General features: G+C 39.9%; 1 protein-coding gene across 7 annotated transcripts in view; it reads left to right on the top strand.

Annotated features, from left to right (window-relative positions):
* The window catches only part of LOC140483193 (mitogen-activated protein kinase kinase kinase kinase 3), a 308,564-nt gene that overhangs the window by 117,201 nt on the left and 168,441 nt on the right, over positions 1-22,922 (top strand). For all 7 annotated transcript variants that reach the window (XM_072581251.1, XM_072581249.1, XM_072581248.1 and 4 more), the window contains 4 exons: positions 417-464; positions 8,804-8,846; positions 10,554-10,626; positions 12,458-12,589. In XM_072581251.1, the coding sequence (XP_072437352.1) occupies positions 417-464; positions 8,804-8,846; positions 10,554-10,626; positions 12,458-12,589 (296 nt within the window). The remainder of the gene's footprint in view (positions 1-416; positions 465-8,803; positions 8,847-10,553; positions 10,627-12,457; positions 12,590-22,922) is intronic.

Raw genomic sequence — 22,922 nt, 5'->3', positions numbered from 1 at the left:
AAGATATGTAAAACATCTCTGAACAAGTTGATTAAAAGATATCCAAGAACATTAACCTGGGCCACTGATTTATCTAGTGATATTGCCACTCTGTCTCCAATCAATCTAGCCTTAGCTTTTTAGATTCTTGTGTTCTAGATTTCTGCTCCCACTTTGTTTGCAGAAATATTTTAATATCATCTTAAAGCTGTTCAGCTCTAATTTGTAAAGTTGTGCCATTTTGTGACTTTCTGAAAATGTGATTAGTGTTTCCTGGAACCTGAGATAAAGCAGAAATATTTCAGTTGACATTTGCATTTGGAAATTGGCATTTGACTATTTGTCTATATGTGTGATTTTTAAATATCTGTTTGATTACCTGAAATCAGTGTTTTATACATTCATGCAATGTGTATTCTTTTTTTCCTTTGCCATAGGGTTTATATTATCTTCACAACAAAGGAAAAATGCACAGAGACATAAAGGTAAATAAAGTTGAACTGCTGGTAACTTTTTTCACTTGTCTATTGGCCATCTGTTGAACACTTTTATAGCGAATCTTATAAAACCGAGCAATGAATGAAAAAATTTGAAGAGTGACATCAATTTGATGTCTTTAGTGTCAGAATATTGCTTGTGATTCTGTGTGATCGTGAGGTATGAAGGTGTCCCTAACTATCAGCTATCTTTGCCCCACTGTTCTATTATGCCAAATTAAAATCAACAATACTGGACTTGAACATTTGTTCATGATATGAGGATATTTATACTTTCAGAGGTTTACTTTTCTCTCATTGTCTTCTGAAAGCTTCATGTATGCAGTCAGTACTTCCACTTTCAGTTCTAATTGAGAGTTTACTGAATGCCTTTAATAGGAAACAAGTCATACAGTAGATTAAGTCCCAAAAGGTTTGCCTGCAGTATTGGATATATTAATTCAGCCTCATGCCAGCATAACTGGCACTTTTTGGTTCTTGTAAGCTATGTTTTGGCTATCTGAACAGTTTTTCTATTCTGACTGGTAAGCTGGCTATGGTAGCAGGTACAACTTCAGCTTTGTAGACAACACTAATTTGAAGGAGATAGTACTGAGGAATATGGGTCAATTTTTAAAATTTTCAAATTGTCGTAAGGACTACTTTTTCATTCTTATTAACCTCATTTATTACGTGATGCAGTCTTGTGGTAAAAATACCTTCTGTATTTCTGTGAACATATGGACCCTCAGAAACAAAATTAGAAGCATTCATCAATATCCTCAATAATAAACTCTCCATTAAATGTAAAGCCATAACACACAAGGAAAGCATTAATTTCCTTGAAATTGCATTAATTTCCTTGAAACTGCATTATTATCTTGCCTATTCAAATAGGCATAAGTTAGAATGAGAAAATTATTTCGAAATAACTGATGTTTTTATACCTGAAAATCCATCACCCTAAACAGTCATTCCGCAGACTGGTGAGGTCAAACTTAATACGTTTCAATCGCATGAGCTCAAAGCATACAGAACGTTTAACCAGGTAGCTAGTTCCCTTTTCACTACATGTCAGGTTTAAATGTAGCAATCAACAGTAGAATCCATTATATTTTCCTGCATTTTATGCATTGTTAAAGTATACAGTCCATATTTATTTGCAAGGCATTCCCTCAATGATTTAAAGTTTTCTTAGGTCCTAGTTAGCTGAAAATCAATTTGTTGACAGGTTTAAAGCTGTCCTCTCTCTCTCTTGTAACCTCCATCTTTTCCAAGGCACGTCTTGTAGATTCCCCCTACTCCCTTAAACCAAACTTTCAGATTCCCCTCCAATCACATCCCTCTTATATCCTCTTTCACCCTTCATCCATCCATCTTGCTGGGACTCCATCTCCCCATGCAATGGTTCGTTGGCTGTTCTCTCCCTTTCTCTGACTCTTGGGCACATACTTGCTCCTCCTTCATTCTTGGGTGTGTGTTATGCGCACTACTCCCTTGCTGTAGCTTGCTCGCCTGACTACTCCTTCGCTGGCATCTGCCCTCCTTATATTTGTCTGCCCACCCTTGCTAGAACATAGAAAAGTACAGCACAGAATAGGCCCTTTGGCCCACGATGTTGTGCCAAAGTTTAATCCTAATGTAAAATATAATAACTTAACCTTCGTACCCCTCAACTCTCTGCTCTCCATGTGCCTGTCCAGCAGTCACTTAAATGTCCCTAATGACTCTGCTTCCACCACCTCCACTGGCCATGCATTCACAACTCTCTCCGTAAAGAACCTACCTCTGACGTATCCTCTATACCTTTCCCTTAATATCTTAAAACTATGACCTCTAGTACCCGTCAATCCTGCCATGGGGAAGAGTCTCTGGCTATTGACTGTCTATTCCTCTCAGTATCTTGTATCCCTCGATCAGGTCTTCTCTCTGGAGAAGACAAGCCCTTCAGTCCAGGCAGCATCCTGGTAAACCTTCTTTGCACCTTCTCCAAAGTCTCTATCTTTTGTGTAGTAGGCCAACCAGAACTGGATACACTATTCCAAGTGTGGTCTCACCAGGGACTTGCAGAGCTGTAGCAAAACCTCGCGGCTCTTAAACGCGATCCCTCTGTTAATGAAAGCCAAAACACCACATGCTTTCTTAACAGCCATATCCACTTGGGTGGCAACTTTGAGGGATCTATGTACCTGCACACCCAGATCCCTGTGGTCCTTCACACTACCTAGAATCCTGTCTTTAATCCAATATTCGAGTTTGACCTTCCAAATGCATCACTTCGCACTTATCCAGGTTGAATTCCATCTGCCATTTCTCAACCCAGCTCTGCATCCTGTCTATGTCACACACCTGCGTGCCTGCCCTGCGCCCTCACTTACACTGAGTTCACGCATGGATGTATTTTCAGGAAGCATAGGAGAGAACCAGCCCGTAACTGGAAGAGTGGTTTCTCACTGCTACTTTCCATTGTATTGACAGGGCTGGGTTTTCTTTGATCATCCCTGTGAGTCCTCCCCATGTATTTTGAGCATTGCTGAGGAAGTTACTTTGTGACTGCAACCAAATACAGGACAGCATTATTAACCTAGCACAACGTGTGTAATTGTCTGCTGAATTTCAACTTGGGTAAATGATATTTACACTTTGCTAGATAGAAGGAATAAGAAAGCTGCATGCTGCTTGCATAATCAGTTAGGGAGAAGGACCAAAGGAATCATGGAATACAGAACATAAATCATTAATTTGGAGATGATGGTGTTGGACTGGGGTGTGCAAAGTTACAAATCACACAATATCAGGTTATAGTCCAACAGGTTTATTTGGAAGCACTAGCTTTGAGAGCGCCGCTCCTTTGTCAGGTGGTTGTGGAGTGCACAATTATAAGACACAATTATAGCAAAAGTTTACAGTGTGATGTAACTGAAATTATACATTGAAAAATACCTTGATTGTTTGTTAAGTCTCTCATCTATTAGAATGACCATGATAGTTTCACCATCTCAACATCTTCTCTGCGCTGACACCAAGTATTACAGTTAACCTGAGAATGTAACTTTTGTGATTCACATATGAAAGAAGTGAAACTATCATGGTCATCTCCTCTAGAAAAGAAGAGACTGCTGCAGCAAGACAGAATTGAGGTATTTAAAATGATGAAGAGATTTGTTGTCTGAATGTAGAAAAGATGTTTCCACACAGGATCTTCATTGCTAGGAACCATAAATATGAGAGAGTCAGTAATAAATCCAGTAAATTCAGGACAGAAGCCTTTTATGAAGATTGCTAAGAATGTTGAACCTATTGTCACAAGTAATGATCGAAGTGATGAGCGTAGATCAATTAAAGGTGTAATCTTTGTAAGCAAGTAAGGGCGAAAGATACCAAAGGATATGCTAATAACACATTGAGTTAGGTCCTAATAATCCCAAAATTCTTTGAATGTGTTTCAGCCTTTTATCATATCAATTGATGGTTTGCAAGCAATTTCCTATCTTGCAGCACACTCAGACTTTGTTTCTGGTTGGGCAACTCTATTCTGTAGTTTTAACAATCAGTAATTGCCCACTGTAATTGCATAAATTAGCCTTTTAAATTCCTGAATCTTACTGAGCACGGTTGAGAATAGACATCACATACACATTTGCATACAGCTCTAGAATTGTTTAGAATTTACAATGCAACAGATTCTGCAAGAATTTGTAACGAATTAGTAAGGTGCAACAGTTCAGTTTGGCCTGAGAAAGTGGCCCAAGAGACAGAGAAAGAGGAACTGTAATTTGTGACAAGGTGAAAGACAGTTGCTCTATTCTTTGATTGCAATAAAATGAGCTTCTGTAGTACTGGACAACAGTCTAATAATAAAGAGGTAGTAGAGGGGTCAGGAGAGGGAGAGAATGCTGATGTTGGGTTTGGATCCTAATATGTTTTAGATAATACTGATGAGAAACAGTTGTATATTATAAATATGTGGGCGCTAAGAATAGCTGTTTAATATATTCTAGAGATCATGTTTCCGGTGACAGATTTGTCAGAATTTGTTTTGAGGAGGTAATAAGTAGGATAGATAAAGGGGAAAGCAGTAGATGTCATATGTTTGGACTTTCAGAAGACATTGATAAGGTGCCACAGATTAGCCTACTTAATAAAGTAAGAGCCAAAGATGTTGGAGATGTATATTAGCATGGATAGTGGGTTGGCTAACTGATAAAAAGCACAGAACTGGGAAAAGGGGGACATTTTCAGGATGACAATCTGTAACTAGTAGAGTGCACAGGGATCAGTGCTGGGGCCACCATTATTTACAATATATTTGTGACTTGTGTGAGGCACGTGAATGTGTAATAGCCAGATTTGCTGATGACACAAAAATAAGTAGTAAGGCATGTAGTGAAGATGACACAGTGGAGTATAAACAGGTTAAGCGAGTTGGTTAAAACTTCGCAGATGGAATATAATATGGGGAAATGGTGAGGAGATCACTTTGGCAGGCAGAGTAGAGGAGTTAAATGTTATTGAAGAAAGACTTAAGAAATCTACAGAACAAAGGATTGTGGAGTCCTCATGCATGAATCATCAAAAGCTATCCATCCAAGTTGAGCAGGTAATAAGGAACGTAACTTGAATATTGGCCTTTATTTCAAGGGGAATGGAGTATAAAAGTAGGGAGGTTTTGCTAACCAGGCACGAGTCAGACTATGGCTGGAATGCCATGAATACTTTTGAGCTCCTTATCTAAGTAAAAAAAGAGTGACGCTGGAGGTAGTCCAGAGAAGGTTCACTAGGCAAATACCAGGTTTGGCGGGACTAATCTAAGGAAAGGTTGAGTAGGATGGGCCTGTACTTGTTGGAAATATAGAAGGAGGAGAGGTGACCTTATTAAAACACACAAGATTCATACGCTACTTGACAGGGTAAAAGCAGAAAGATTGGTTCTTGTTTGTGGGAGGGCATGATCTCAGAACAAGGGGTTGTATATTTAAGACAATGATGTGGAGACATTTCTTCCGAGGGTGGTGACTCTGTGGAATTCTCTACCAGAGAGGATTGTTGAGGCTGGGTCCTTAAGTATTCAGGGTTGCAATAGATTTTTTTCACCAGGAAGTGAATTGAGGGTTATGGGGCAAAGGCAGGAAAGTGGAATTGAGGGTTAGCAATAATCTCATTAAATAGTAGAAAAGGCTCTAAGCTGAATGGCCTACTGCTGTCTCTCTGTCTTATAAGTGATTGTAGGAGATTCTCTGACAAGTAATATAGAACTTTAATATGGCTATTCCTTGGACCCAATTGTGGGAAAAGCTGCTGAAAAATCCAGCAGGATGAGAAGGGATAGTGACTTTATATGGAGCTGCTTGAATGCTTTAGCAGGGATGAAACAAGCATGGTAATATGGTCAGCATTCCCTGTAAATTTTTTTAAGTTACTGTCCAGAATCCTGAGGGCCATGTTTGGCAGTGGTTTCTAGAAGCAGAAGCCATTTATCAGCCCACTGAAAGATGTGGAAAAATATAGTGATCGTTTTGGGTGGTGACAACTCTTCGAATGTCTTTGGCGAGGTTTGAAATGAGGGCTTTTCTGATTCTTTCATGGAAAGTTGTGGGCCTTGCTGGCAGAGCCTGATGCCAGTCTTTAATTACTCTTTAACTGAGAACTGCATTCAAAAATACCTGGTCAAAGCAAAAAGTCAACCACCCTTTTGATCTGATTACATGACCATGGGTTTGTTTTCCTACAGGACATTACTGAACAAAATGGGTTTTTGCAACAATTAATTGGATTTTATGAATTGCATTTTAGTTCCATCTTCTGCTGTTGTCGAACATGAAATCTCAACCACTGAAAATTAGCTGGGCCTCCTGATTGCTAATCCAGCGATGTCAACATCAAATCCTTCCAAATAGAGAAAGGTCAGGATTTATTGTTGGAGGGAGGTGTGATAGCAAATTTGGTAGGGGAGGAGGAACAATGCCAATGAGAGGGAGCAGTTAACAAAATGGAGGCGAGGAAGACTAGTAGAATGGTGAGCATCTTAGTGGTGGTAATGTCAAGAGCAGAAAGTGGGTCTTGGAAACAATGAGCTTGGAGGGGAAACGGGTTCTGAGAGGAAAGAGAGATTTTGGGCTGAGGTGGAGGTGAAGTTACAAATCAGCGGAGAAAGCTTAACAAGTAGACTCAGCCTTAGGGGCAAAAATTCTTTAGCTTCTTCCAGTTGGGAGAGGAAAGGGCAAAGGGACAAATTTTTCTAGGGGATTGTTGAGCATGGAAAATGGAGCTTGGGATTACTGTGATAAAATGAACAGTTTGGGTAGAGCACAATCTGGTAATGTTTTGTGGTCCAGCAATGCATGTATTCCCCTTTATGCATCTTGTACTTGCTGGAGTGAGGATGAGGGCTAAACCAGGGGAGCACCCAGGGTGAGAAAGAGTTCTCTTTTTTTTTGTAGGAAACACAGCAGTTGTAGTTGGAGGTAAGATATGAAATTGAACTGTGGAATTTTATGATGAACAGAAACCTAAAAATTAAACAGTTGGGAGTAGCGTTGCCAATGATTTGGTATTCTTTTTCTAGGCGTGAACATAGAAAAAAGTGGGTCAGGAAGTGAATATGAAGTGAGAAGGATGCAAAAAATTTATCAGGGAAGGCTTGGTCTATAGATCAGATGGTGGGAGCAAACTAAGACCATGTGAAATATCAAGATGGAGAGGTGGCCCTTACAGTGGATAACAGTCTTGTCTTGAGGAGTGCTTAAAGGAGAATAGTGATTAAATGGAATGAGGACAAGGTGACTTTTGATGGAGGTTTAAATGACAGTGAGAAGTTGCTTGATATAAGAGGACTGAGTATATCAAGGTAGGAAAACCTTAAGGTCTTTTTGAGTGGATGCTGGAGAACAAGTGCATTAAAGGAGAGGAATGGAACATATTGAGATGCACAGAGAAGAAGAAGATGCCAAAATGATTTGGGGAAACAGGATGAGATTTGTGATGACTGCCAAACTGCCACTGTTGGAGTTTTAAATGCTGCATATTTAGAAGGATAAACCAGGCTGATAGTCTTCATTGATGAGGTCAATCATTAACAAATTGACATTCATTAGTTGTGAGCCAAATTTTCACGTAAGCAATGTGCAATCATCTGCAGAAATGTCGTAGTCATGCAGCGTAGTAACATGTCCTTTGGCCCATCATATCTATGTAGAGTAGTCCAATAGCATTGAATTATCCTAATCCTTGGTTCATAGCCTGAAGGTTTGTGTGCTTGTCCAGATGCTGCTTCAAGGTTGTGAGCGTATCTGCCTCCACCACCCTTTCCGGGCAGTGTTCCAAATTTCTGTCACCTTGTGGGTTAAAAAATATTTCTTCAGATCCTGTCCAAATCCTCACCTTATATTTATGCCATCTAGGCTTAGACATGTTTGGGGAAAGCGTAGATTGTAAGAATCCTGCCTATGCCTCTCATAATTTTGTACACCTCAATTAGATTCCCCCCTCAGCCTCCTTTGCTCCAGGAAAAGCAATCCTAGCCTATCCAGTTTCTCCTCATTACTGAGACTTTTCATCCGAGGCAACATCTCCTCTGCACCATCTCCAGGCATACCATGTCATCTAGCTTAAAAACATGTGATTTGAAGAAGAATCTGTTTATTACTACCACCCTCAGGATCTTGAAGTCAGGTACTTCAACCTCCTCCAAAACTAGCCACAAGCTACTGTTAGGCGAATGTGAGGACTGTAGATGCTGGAGATGAGTCAAGATTAGTGGTTCTGGAAAAGCACAGAAGGTCAGGCAGCATCTGAGGAACAAGAAAATTGACGTTTCTGATGCTGCCTGACCTGCTGTGCTTTTCCAGCATAACTTTAATCTTAACTCTAATCTTCAGCACCTGCAGTCCTCACTTTCGCCTAGTTGAATCCTCTTGCAAGAATGTCTGCCTTGAAGAAGTTCTCCTCCTCTCTCTACAAAGACCTCACTGCAACCCCCAGGTTATCACAATGTATTGTTACTTTTTTCTTTATCAATTGCTGTCATACATATTTCTGACAGTTTCAGAATTCCACCATTTGCAGTTCTTTTGTTGCTTAGCTAAAATTATTTTGCTTTCCTCAGCTGAAATATTTTAAAAAGCAGTATGTTGTGGAAAGCAGTCGATGAAAAGATTGGGGAGATGGTGGCCATGAAGAAAACATTTGATGTGCCTGAAATAGTGCGTTGTCAACCTTAACACTATCTGCCTCCAGTTTTGAAGTCTATTCAGCCTAGATTATAACAAAAATAAATAAAATTAGTTAGATCTATAAGAAAAGTATTCAAATCTGTTGATTTGTAATATGGACTTTTTCATTACTTAAAGGGAGCAAATATCCTTCTGACAGATAATGGCCATGTGAAATTAGGTAAGCATATATTTTACTTTCCTTTAGAATTGATAACTTTCTTATTGGATAATTGGAATTCTTCAGCGCAAATCAAATTGAGCTCTTAGTTGTTTTCACAGATCCAGGGAAGTTGGTTCTGTTAGGCAAGGATCTGAAAATGAGATCACAAGTTGAACCTGAAGGTGTTGAGAGGGAATGGAAAATATTAATCATAAAATCATAGGCATTGATGGTACAAAAGGAGACCATTTGACCAGTTATGTCTACGCTGTATATCAAGCAATTCAATAAAGTTTTGTTTTATTGTGGAGCAGATTACAAAAGGGTTCTTGGAATAAAAGTCAGCATCAGGGTTTGAAAGAAAGACTGGATTAATTTAAATTAGGAAAGAAAAGTAGCTATTGTCCCAGAAATACAGAAAGTAATGAAAGATGACTCATTGACTGTTACTATGCATGGTGGAGTTTGACCTTCACTTCTACAAATATTAATCCACAACAAATTAAATATGTTTTTTTTAATGACAGTGCTGAATGTGGATTTGCAGGAATTCTTGCAAATATAAGATGGCCAATTAATTGGATTCTTTTGTGAATAGTGATATTTATTATTTTTAAACATGAACTGCTCCCAAGATGCATCCACTTTTGATTTTAAATTTATAATCAGTTGATTTTCATGAGATTTCATATGGAGACTGCTAAAGGAGTTGTTGAGTAAAACATACTGCTGATTATTATATAAATAAGGATGCTTGAGTTGTTTAGTTTTATTATACTCCAGATATTTAGGTTCAAGGATTATTCTGACAGTCATCAATCATAATTTCAATGAATAGTTCTTAGTGACCCAAAACTTCTCAGTCATCGATGTGGGGATCACATAACAATTAAAAAAAAATATTTTAGTGGGATGTGATGGCATGAGCTACGCCAACATTTTTTGTTCGTCCCTAATTGCTACTGGGTGGGATGATTTGTTTGGCTATTTCAGAACGTAGTTAAGCGTTAAACTGCATTGCTTGTCTTGTATAGTTTTAAACTATTGCCAATCCACAATAGTTGGCGTACTAAAAAGATATACATTTATGTGGCACCTTTTATCACTCACTGACTATCTCAAAATGCTTATGGCCAATGAATTTTGTTTGGTGAGGTCACTTGAAATATAAGAAATATGGGAATAAATTGGTGTATGGGAAGATACCAAAAACAGTGAGTTAATAATGAGATCTATTTTTGAGATTTGATTGAGAGATAAATAAATATTGGCCAGGACACTGGGGATTACTTCCCTGCTTTTCTTTGGAATAGTGCTGTTGGATTTTTCACAACTACCAGAGAGAGCAGGCAGGGCCTTAGCTTAACAGTTTATTCAAAATATAGCTCTATCAACAGTGTAGCATTCCTTCAGTAATGCCCTGGACTACCGACCTTGATCTTTATGCATAAAGCCTGAAGTGGAATGCAGGAATATGCATTGACTTGTGGCAAGAATACTAACAACTAGACCCCAAGTGACTTATCACGCACAGCAGACCATAATCTGAAATCACGTTGGTTGCTGTAATGAGTTTAGCATTATGCTAGAGGTACAGCTCCAAAGTATCACTCAGAAGGGAAGACTGAAGGATCTATAATCTAAAAATACTTTAGAGATCATTTGCTTTTCATAAAATTGTTACATTTCGTTAATATCACTACTAGCCTATTATTCACATTTCAGCCGATTTTGGAGTATCTGCACAGATTACTGCAACTATCGCAAAAAGGAAGTCATTTATTGGCACTCCATATTGGTAAGATTTGTTCTTTTCTTCCATAATACTCTTTGTATCTTTATTCATGAAGATAAAGTTATTTGATACTGTAGCTAATAAGATGAACTTGGTATTATTAAAGTACACAACAATGAACACTGAAACAATGCATAGACTTCAATATATTTTCCAGTGTAATTTGAAGTCTGCGTATATATTTTTATAATAGTGAATGCATTTTAAAATTGAACCAATTTTTGTTCCTTATTCTTTCTGCACGATTGAGGCATGCGCTAATTTTGATTTTTTTTGTTTACGATACTTGGAACTTGTCTTGTGTTTAGTTTGTCATAAAACAATTATATTGAATGATTTTGTGACATAGCTAGGTTGGTAGTGGAATTAGTGGAGTCATTAGTTGCTTAGTTAAGTATCAAACATGTAATAACCCTCTCACTACTATTTACAGTTGGCCAATATTGGTAAGTATTTTTGGCACATTGTGTTACGTGCAGAGATGCAGCTGGTACTGGATCCTTTTGAAAGTCATATAGTTTCTGCAATGTTAGCAAGATAATTGAACAACAAAGAAAAACTACCTACCTTGTAAGATCTTCATTATTCATTACATGATAGTATCAAACATACTTTGCTAAGTGCTGAGGTATTGTGAGTTAATTTATTTTATGGGTAGGAGCCAGTTTATATTGATCAACGACAGAAGATCTCTTCAGCTCCTGGTCCTTTGTTGGAGTATGAGGTCATGTGAGGCAAAAAGATTTCATTGTTCCAAAGCAGTAAACAAGTTGCTATGTTTTTGAAGAATGTTATCATTCAAGGATTGCTGAATTCTCTGCGTAGCAGGTACTTGTTATTTAATATTTTCTGAGTTCCTTATGTCAGGAATATGTCCAGTATGGATGCCGTTATGATTTGTGGCTCCAATTGTTATAGGGGAAATGCCCTATTAGTATTAGAATGGGCAAGTCAGATTCCCAACAGGAACCTTAAATGTTACGGATCAAAAGGCTTCTCAGCAGTTTGGAGCTTGATACACGCTTCTCTCTCAAATGATTTGTCAGCACTAATTGAATCAATCTGGAATATTCTCATCCTAAATCCAATGGGTAATTTCCCAGGAACTTTGAGTAACACCAGTTTGCGTAGAATTGTTTATATTGTAGCTTTTCCCTTCTATTAGTTGTCAACTTCAACTCTCAGCAAATTACACCAAAATACATGCACGTGTTAACTTTCAGTTTCATTACAATGTCCTTCGAAGAAATAATTCTTTTAAGGTTTTTTTTAGATGCTATGTATATAACTTTCTCATATTCTACTGATTTATTTTTCCTGTTGGAAAATACTCTTGAAGACACTTAGTATCGAAATGCACTTTATGATGTTTATCAAGAAATACGGCAGTTATTGCCACTGCTGCGTTTCACCTTGATTTGTACTATGTCTTCCTGTCACATAGCTAGCAAAGCCATGATCATTTGATTTCTATTTTGGAGTCTGTGTGCATTAGAAGACTTGGCATGGCTGTGCAAAACCATGTGGTCTCTAAGGTGGTGATTCGTTGACTACTCCATCAGCGCTTACTGAATGAGTGACACGTTTCATTGCAAATACTGTCACCTCATTAACCAATCCTAATGGAGATGTTTTTTGTTGTGAACTACTTAATTGTTAACAAAATTACAGTACATCACTATAGAGTTTATAATGGAAGGAAAGTTTGAGGCATTTGCAAATATTTAATGAAATGGGAGATTAGAAATAATCATGAAAATATTTTGCTTTTATTCATCTTACATGAAAATTTAAAAGCAACAGGTCTGTGTAAATTATGAACTTTGTTCCCTAGGATGGCCCCAGAGGTTGCAGCTGTGGAGAGGAAAGGGGGTTATAACCAATTATGTGACATCTGGGCAGTTGGCATAACTGGTATTGAGCTAGCTGAACTTCAGCCTCCAATGTTCGACTTGCATCCAATGAGGTAAGAGCCAAGTCAAGTCCTTGTTGCTGTTTTACCACTTAAAGACTGGTCCCCATTTGCACTGACGGAATATTTTTTATAACTTAAGTATTGGTTTTGCAAGACATCTGGAAATGATATTAGTTGGGAAATAAAGTTGGTGAGCACCCTGATTGTAAAATTTAAAGGTATTACTGAAATAAAGATATAACTTGCAGCAGTGCAGACTTTGTTTTGTGGTTTTCCAATAATATGATTAGCACATTGTTATTTAACCCTTTTTTAACAATGATTGTGAAGTCATGGAGATGTCACTGATTTTGGTAATCCACTGGCCTAGGCTGGCGCTGTCGGGATATGGGTACAACATGGTTTCAGATTTCACCATAGCAGCTGATGGAATTTAAATTCAATGTTTTTTAAAAAATGGAATCAAAACCACAGGTAATAGTGATCTTAAAGTTATCATTGTTGCAAAATGATGTCCTGCAGGGAACAAATATGTCATCCTATGTTCACTCCAGATTCATAACAAAGTAGTTGACCTTCAACTGTTATCTGAAATGATGGATCAAGCCAATCAATTCAACTGGAATTAGAGGTGGGCGACAGATGCCATCCCTTGAAAGAACAAATACAGGAGCCCAATTTTAGCAGTAACTATTTAATGCTCGTTAAACTGCAATATTTGTGTTCATAGGTGATAAAATTCTATGAGCACTTGTCATTTATATGACGTGACTAGGAACGTTGGATTTTGGTGATGTCAAAACAGCTGAGTTAATTTGATTTGTTTATATGTTAGTATATACTAGATTATGTTACATTACCCTGTGACTGAGCTGCACTGTTCCTTACGGGGGTAACGGCTGTGTGGGGCTCAGTGTTGATGCCTACAGTATATGTAGTTTAATACATTTAAAGATGGAGTTTTTTTTCCAGAATATTTATCATGGTAAATAAAGCAGTGTATGTGCTACTGATTATGTCAATGTTAATCAATGAACTATTGACCAAGTTGTTGATATTTGAATAAATTCCAATTTTGAGTGAAATGTATTAAAGCTTGGAGTATCATGAACCAGAAGTTTTTTAAATTTTGCTATTATTTTCTAAAAATATGCTTAACATGTGTTAAAATAAAAGAAATATTTTGCTTAATACAATGGGGGCTGGTGTTCTATAACTTACAGCTGCTCAGTGTATTATGGCTGAAAGATCTTAGTCAGTGACACTTCACCACTTGGGCATTTGCTTGGAACTTTAGTACATCCCTCAGCACGTAATCCTGGACCATGGGATGTGCCAATCTGCAACACTGACTCAAGAGTTATTATTTTAAGACCAGCAAATTTTGGGCAGACCAAAGAACAACTTGCACCAGAGTTAATGGCCCTTCCGGTGCAAAGGTCATCGCCAACCGGGTCAGGTCTGCTCTGGGATTAGTGATCCACCCTGACCAAACCTGTGCTGTACTGGGCAGGAAGATCGCTGAGAGTCTCTCACTCCTCAGGGATACAATCGCCTATGTGCAGGACAGGGGGTTGGACACCTGCCTCATCAGCCTGGACCAGGAGAAAGCCTTTGAGAAGATATCACACATGTATATGAGAGATATCTCCAAAATGGGCTTTGGGGAGGGAATCTGTAATTGGATCAGACATTGTCAGTGCAGTCTCAATCAATGGGTGGGAATCAGATAGCTTCCCAGTCAGATCTGGAGTCAGTTAGGGTTGCCCTCTGTCTCCTGTCTTGTTTGTGTGCTGCATAGAGCCATTTGCCGAGTCCATCAGGAAGGGTGCGAGCCTGAGAGGGGTGACTATTCCTGGCAGCGGGGTCCTGCAGGTTAAGGCCTCCCTGTACATGGATGACGTCGCTGTTTTCTGCTCGGATCCGCTGTCCGTGCACAGACTCGTGTGCATATGTAACCAGTTCGAACGGGCCTCGGGGGCCAATGTAAACCGAGGCAAGAGCGAGGCCATGCTCTTCGGGAACTGGGCCGACCAATCCTCTATCCCCTTCACCGTCAGGGCTGACCACCTGAAGGTGCTGGGTATTTGGTTCGGAGGGGCTGGGGCATGCGCCATGTCTTGGGGGGAGTGTATTAAGAAAGTGAGGCAGAAACTGGGCAGATGGAAGCTATGGTTGCTCTCCATCGCGGGTAAAAACCTGGTCATCAGGTGTGAGGCACTGTCAGTGTTGTTATATGTGGCACAGGTCTGACCTATTCGCAGAGCCTGTGCCGTTGCAGTCACCTGGGCCATCTTCCATTTTGTATAGAGATGAAAGATGGCCAGGGTCCGAAGGGACTCGATGTACAAAGCTCTGGGCAACGGGGGGGGAAAAACACGCCAAATGCCTCCCTCACCCTGATAGCTACCTTTGTTTGTGGCTGCAGCGAGCTGTGCTGGATCCCCGGTACGCAAACACACAATGTCTCTACATACTGAGGTTTTACCTGTCCCCGGTGTTGCGAAGGATGGGCCTGGCCTCGCTGCCGCTGAACGCTCCAAGTAGTTGGACCGTTCTGTATCACCTGCCCTTCATAGAGAAATTTATGAAGAAAAACACCTTTGACCACAAGTCCATCAGGAAGTCGTCAGCACGTAGTGTCCTTGAGACCCTTCGGGAAAAGGAAAGAGCAGATCCTGTCGAGCGGTTCCCTGAGTAGACTGTCAAAGTCATTTGGCAGAATGCCTCATCACCAGAACTTTCCAACAAGCACCAAGACATGGCTTGGCTGGTGGTGAGAAGGGCTCTGCCTGTGAGATCCTTTACGCATGCCCGGACTCTCTGCCACACCACACTCTGCCCTCGAAGTGGTTGTGGAGGGGACGAGACTGTCACACATCTCCTTCTGGAATGTGCCTATGCAAAGGAAGTCTGGCGATGAGTGTTTGTCGAGGTTCGTCCCAAGCAGCTCCGTGAAGCGGGACTCACTGTCTGTTCTCCAGGACGCACGCGGAGACGAACATCAAATGTGCCTGGAGGATCATCAACTTGGTGAAAGACGCTCTTTGGTCTGTCTGAAACCTGTTGATCTTCCAGATGAAGGAGCTGACCCTGACTGAGTGTTGCAGACTGGCACATTCCAAGAACCAGGACTATGAGTTGAGGGACGTGCTGAAGCTTGGGGCAGCTGCCGCCAAGGTGCGGTGGGGCAAGACCACCGTGTAACATCTGCCTGCCAAAGAACAGGGGACCCACGCAGTAAGTGGGCTCCGCTGACGCCTCAGCTAAACATATGGATATATGGTAAATGTACAGACCTGTATATACGAATGATTACTCTATCTCTGTATGCAAAGAAATGGAATGTTTACGTATGTATGGCGTGACCAATTGTACAGATCATCAGAATAGTTTATGAATAAAGTACATTTTTTGAAATAAAAAAAGATGTTTATCACAATGTGAACCCATAGAGCATAGAACCCTGTGTCATGGAGCTGCTTAGGATAAAGCTGAACAAACACTATTGTATCTCCTTCTAGATTTTCTTTCAGATTTTTTGTCCACATGGATGTAGATGATTGTCTCTTCCCCATCCCAGCCACCTCAAGAGTAATGTGCAAAAAGGGCTAGGCTCCAGTCACAGAGGAATGATCTGAGGGCCTTTTTTACCACTGTGTCTTGGTGCTTGGTTATAAGTTCTGGCAGTGAGGCATTCTACCAGGTGACTAATAGTCTGCATGGGGAGCCATTTATTTTTCCTATAAGATCTTGTATGCTATATGCTGACCACTGCCTGACGGATTTGTGGTCAAAAGTGTTTTTCTATAGAATCTCCTCCACAAAAGGCAAGTGATGCAATATGACTCAAACACTTGAAGGGTTCTGTGTCAACATGGCAAGACAAATTCTTTGCAACATTGGGTAACAGGTAAGACCTCAGCATGCCCACTTGGGTGTGGATAATGGTCTTTTCCCTGTTCTCCTTCTACACACTTATATAAGGAGTTTCTATGCATAGCTATAAACTTAACAAAACTTCCTCATTCTGACCACATGTACCCCTTTATCGAGAGGTTAATGCATCATGTCCTTGTGAACATGGTCCAGTTTGACTTCCAGGTACAGCAACACTGAGTGCCTTACACCTGATGGTCTTCCTCACACACGTAGTGGAGAAGGAGTGTTGCTTTGACATGCTTGGTTTTTGTTTGACCATGGGTACTTGCTCCTTCCAGTTATTTTTTATGCGCACTGCTCACCTTTATTGCCAGCACCTTCAGGTTGTCTGGCTCTTGCTTCGATGTGTTTTGACAGGTCAGATTGAACTGGTGCTACTCAGTCAATGCATAATGGATCCAAGCAGAAGGTGGTGACATTGCCCATGTGTAGGGAGGCATTTGACTGAATGACTCCACTATTTGGTCCTTGTCACCCCTCTTATGCCAGCACCTTTCTGATGGAATCGGCTTAAGATTTCAATAGGACAGGGTAAAGAGGGTAGCTATGCCTGACTCTAGATTTGCTATCCATGATGGCACTGCATGACTGCCAATGCTTGCAAGCCTCAATTTTTTAGAAATCTAATTACACTACAAGTAGTGTATCAGTAGTGGTATTGTTGAAGTTATTGATCTGGGGAACTGAAATATCAACAAATATATGTACATATATATGTGTATAGAGTCAATGTTGTATAAAAGTTGATCCCATGTCTTTTGGCCTGAAATTTAACTTTTCATACATTTTATGTAAAAGTCAACCTTAGCTTTTTGGTGATAAAACTGCATTAACAAAAAAAAATCTTATTTTAACAAAACTGATACAGGCAGTTCTTCGATAACGAGCGTTTATTAAATTCAATTTGTCTGTAACATGTTTTGTGAATTGCTGACCGTTTTATTCAATGAAGTGAACTCCCGTTCGCTTTTATGCGATTCTCATCCCCGGCACTAGGTGTCGCGGTGTGTTGAAGGACTGGATTCTGTGTTGGCATCACATGATCAGTATGCTTATGCACTTTCTTGTAAAGAGCATTGTGAAAGGTATTGTGAAATGTTTGTGCGAGTAGACTTGGAAAAAGCATTGTGAAATATCTCTCCAGCCTGAGGACAAAAAGTTAGGAGCAATCTGTTAATTTTAAAATTTAGAGTGGAGATGAGAGTCAAATTTCACTGGAATTGACTAACAGTAAAAGGACAGTGTTGAGGACCAGTTTGAAACTTGGTTTTGTTGTTTAAGAGCTTTTTTCTCTCTTTAAAATATGTTTAGATATTAAAGAATATCTGCAGGTTTATGTGAATCTGTTCCAGTGACTACCGTGTATACTTGAGTAATAGTCGATCTCATGTACGAGTAGACCCCCTATTTTAGGAAATATAACCTGGAATTTTCCATATAATTCGTGAAAAAGTTGACCCTAGTTCTTCACAGATAACAGATCAGCGTTTATGAGTCAGTGTGCCAGCTGTCACATCCTGCTTCAGCTTTCTAGTCTGCTGATTGTTTCGCTCTGCTTCTGGTCTTCCAGTCTGCTGGCTGTTGTGCTGCAGGTTTTGAGAATTACTGTAATTGATTGTTTTTTTTCTTCATCCGTTTCGAGATCAATTGGGCTTCTGCTAATGATATGCTATGAATTTTGACGGGCATGAATTTCAGCCCTTCTAAAGTCGTATGTAATAGGTAACCCCCATAAATTTAACCTTTAAAGTAGTCAAAACATTTGACTGTAACTCGAGTATATACAGTAATCACTTTGGTAATCAACTGCAAAAAAAAGTACCAGGGCTTGGACATGGTCAGTGTTATGACTTTGAAGGCGTGTACTGTACCTTTAAGAGAGTGAATGCTGTTCTGAACGAAGAGATTACAAGCACCTGTGTAGTTGACTCGATGGCAGTCCCATAGTGCACTGGAAAATTGAAAATATGTAACATTTGGCTGTGAAATGGGTACCTGAGATTTGGTGGTTGTTTTGACAATAAACTGATTGGTGAAATTCAAATTAAATTATACCCCAGGATACTAAAACCCAATCACATTTGAATTTATTGTTTTGGCAATATTGAACCAATGAGACAATCCAATGTTAGGGATATAAAAATGCAGGCATTTTAAGAATTGAAGAGAGAACAATTGCCATCGAGAGAGACCCAAGAAATTAGAAAATACTCTCTATCAAAGGTACCTTTTCAAATGAAACATATTCACAGTTTAAAAAATGATGGTGACCAGGGAGATCATCAGCTGGAAGAAGAAAGACACTGAAGATGACAGTAGGCTGTGTGGTTTTTAAATTAAGTTGATATAATTTTAATAAGTGTCTTATTGGAATTACATATTGTTATAAAGTTGGAGGCAGGTAATAAGCAGTCAAGAGAAAAGGAGGTTTTGAGTTGTAAGTAGTTGTTTAATGTTGACTTTGAGTTAAAAAATAAATCGATACTATTTTCTTTAAATAGTGGAATTTGGGAGTTCTCTGTCACCCATATTTTAACAGGTTACAAGGTGAGGTGAGCTTTTCTGGGTTTTTGGTTTAATTAACAAAGGGTTCACTGCCGTGTTGTGACATCAGTCAGCTGCTTAGGGTGGTCAGAATCAGGAAACCTTGCACATAGTGGGTTAGGGAGAGAAAGATGGGTGGCAGACTGTTACTTTTGGTGCATGTGTGGACATTTCCTGAGGGGTGAGTAGGTTGTGTAGAAGAGATTCAAGGTTAGTCAGGGTCAGATATTAGCAAGGATGAGTGTGAGTGGGGAAGTTGTTGCAGGAAATGAGAGTACAGTAACAGAGATAGTGTGAGGTATCAACGAGAAGATGGTGGCACTTTCACTGGCATGATGGAGAAGATCATTGATCTTCCTACGTTCTGTGCAATCCTTCAGATGGTTGAGACTGTACTGGCCTGGATGATAACCCTGGTCCAGATTGGTGTGGTTCCCGCACAATGGTATCTTCTGTTGGCCTGGGAGAAAAGGACATTCTGCCTCTGGGAGTTTTCTAAAATTTGCTGGATTCTGGGGCAGTTCCAGCAGATTGGAAAACAGCAAATATGACGCCACTATTTAAAAATAGTAGTGGGGAAAATGTTTGAATTTGTTATCAAGGAAGAAATAACAAGTTATCTAGATAGAAAGAAATTGTCCCATTGGGCAGACGCAGCATGGATTCATGAAAGGCAGATCATTCTTAACTAATCTACTGGAATCCTATGAAGACATCATGAATACAGTGGACAATGGGGACCCAGTAGGTGCGTACTTAGATTTTCAAAAGGCATTCGTGAAAGTGCCCCAAAAAAAGGCTGTTGCCTAAGATAAGGATGCATAATGTTATGGGTAATGTATCAGCATGGATAGAGGATTGGTTAACTAACAGGAAGCCAAACATGGGGATAAATGAGTGCTTTGGTGATCATTGACTAGTAGTGTGCTTCAGGGATCAGTTTTGGGACTGCAATTATTTACACTTTGCATAGATGATTTAAAGTTAGGAACCATGTATAGTGTGTCAATGTTTGCAGATGATACTAAGCTGATTGGTAGAGCAAAGTGTGCAGAGGACTTTGCAGGGGGACGTAGTTTGAGTGCATGGGCAAAGGTCTGGCAGATAGAGTGCAATGTTAATAAATATGAAGTCATCCATTTTAGTAGGAGTAACAGTAAAAAGGTCTATTATTTAAAAAGTAAAAAATTGCAGCGTGATGCTGTGCAGAGGGACCTGGGGTGTCCTTGTGCATGAATCACAGAAGATTAGTCTGCAGGTGCAACAGGCAATTACGAAGCAAATGGAATTTTGTCTCCCATTGCTGAAGGGATTGAGGTTAAACGCAGGGAGGTTACGTTGTTGGGTGCTGGTGAGGGCACACCTTGAGTACTGTATGCGGTTTTGGACTCCTTACTTGAGAAAGGATATACTGGCACTAGAACAGGTGCAGAGGAGATTCACTTGGTTGATTCTGGAGTTAAGGGCATTGGCTTATCAAGAGAGACTGAGTAGAGTGGGATTATATTCATCGGAATTTAGAAAAATAAGGAGGCATCTTTTAGAAACATAAAATTATGAAGGGAATGGATAAGATAGAAGTAGAGAGGATGTTTCTGCTGGTGGGGGAAACTAGGACAAGAGGGCATAGCCTCACAATTAGGGGGAGCAGATTTAGGACTGAATTGAGAAGGAACTTCTTCTCTCAGAGGGTTGAGTCTGTGGAATTGCTTGCCCAGTGAAGTAGTTGAAGTTTTCCTGTTGAATTTTTTTAAAGCTAAGATGGATAATGTTTTGAACAATAAAGGAATTAAGGGTTATGGTGAGAGGGCGGAATAGTGGAGCTGAGGCCATAAAAAGATCAGCCATGATTTTATTGAATGGTGGAGCAGGCTCAAAGGGTCAGATGGCCTACTCCTGCTCCTATTTCTTATGTTTTGATCACCCCATTCCCATCAGCAGCATCTCCATGTACCTGCTCACAGAGAGGCCTAATTTCTTCATTGGCCATGAACGTGGCAGGCAATGTCAGGAACCATGCAGGGCAGCTCTTGTCTGGGTACACAATATCTTTTTAAAGATTGTGCTGCACCACGGATGTTGGTCAATTCTGGGATATCCAGGAAGTGGTGAGTTGTTTTGGAAATGGCATATGGTATGATGGTGCTAGATGTGTGAGAGGGGCACCAAAGGATGGGCTGGGTAGTAAATCAGGCGAGTTTTGTAAAATAAAGTGATAGATGTCCACAAGCATCACGATGTGAAATGCTCCAAAAACTGACACTTAACGAAAGAAGCTAAGATTTATCCCTTGATCTATCAAGGCAGGTATTTTTGTTGCAATTTTTACTGGGAAGTTAGGTGGATCGCCCCTGTTTTTCCCAAGGGTCTCATTATTTCTACTGCATGATTTTCTATAATACGGCGTCACACAGGAATGCGTAGTGTTATAGGATAACTACCTGTATTCCTAACCAATTAACTAATTAATGACTGGAAAAATTAAACTTTACCTCTTTTAAAATCCCACATGATCACGCGAAAGAAAAAGGCAAGGCTATATTTGAAGAAAAACTCATTGCTAGACATGTCTCTGTATTAAATCTTAAATCTTTTGGGAAAAAAAACTAGACGGGTTATTTTTGCAATCTTTTCAGTTCTTTGTTGCCATGTTGCCTGCATAATAATGATGAGTCTTTAGTTAACTGGTTGACTTGTTGGACCTGGGATCTTTTATTCCCTTTAGATTTTAGAATTATTTCTCTGTGTCTGCGGACGTAAATTTCCTGCACCGAATTGAAGAGAGCATCTTTTCACAGAAAAGTACAGAGTGAGATATTGATGCAGTCAACTTCAGAAGCGTTCCTTGCTTTTCTGTTCCTTGCAAATCTTGCAAACTGCAGATTTGTAATCAGAGGCCTCTCAATGCTGAGCCCACTGTCCCAGCCAACTTGTTTATCCAAGTTGCCAACAACTCCTTGTATGTGCTCCCCTTTTTAAAAGTGATATCCCTTTTCACATACAGACCATGAAAAAAATGCAGAAATATGTGCAAACATATGTTGCATTTAAGGCAAATATATAGCCTAAAAATGTCCTTTGTATTAATAAAACAAAGAACAATACAGCACAGGAACAGGCCCTTCAGCCTTTTAAGCCTGTGTTGACAAGTTTTGCCCTTCCATATTAAAACTGACTTCACTTACAGGATCCTTATCTGTCTATTCCCTTCCTATTCAATCATTCATCTGGGTGCTTCTTGAATGTTGCAATTGTGTCTACTTCCACCACCACCTCTGGCAGCACATTCCAGGCACTCACCATCCTTTGTGTGAAAAATGTGCCTTGCACAGCTCTTTTAACCCCCCCCCCCCCCCCCCCCCACGCACATACACCTTGAATGTGTATCCCCAAGTACTTGACCCTTCCACCCTGGGGGAGAAAGCATCATACTTTCCACTCTATCTACACCATTTGCAATCTTATCAACCTCCTGTGTTCCAGTGAAATCAAACCCAGCCTATCTGACCTTTCTTCATAGCTAAAATCCCCTATACCAGGCAACATCCTGGTAAACCTGTTCTGTACCCTCTCCAAAGCATCCACATCTTTGTTAGTATGGTGACCAGAACTGTGCGCAATATTCCAAGTGTGGCCCAACTAAAGTTCTATAAAGCTGCAACGTAACTTGTCTATCCTTATATTCAGTACCCCTTCCAATGAAGGCAAGCATATGCCAGAGGCCTTTTTTACTACCTTATCGACCCGAGTTGCCACCTTCAGTGATCTGTGGACCTGCACAGCCAGATTTCTCTGCATATCAATACTCCTAAGGGTTCTGTCATTCAGTGGAACTTTCCACCAGTATGTGACCTTTCAAAATGCATCACCTCACGTTTGTCTGGATTAAACACCATCT

This window comes from Chiloscyllium punctatum, chromosome 11 (assembly GCF_047496795.1).
Source record: "Chiloscyllium punctatum isolate Juve2018m chromosome 11, sChiPun1.3, whole genome shotgun sequence".
Classification (NCBI taxonomy): Eukaryota; Metazoa; Chordata; class Chondrichthyes; order Orectolobiformes; family Hemiscylliidae; genus Chiloscyllium; species Chiloscyllium punctatum.
This window is presented reverse-complemented; position numbering and strand designations above follow the sequence as displayed.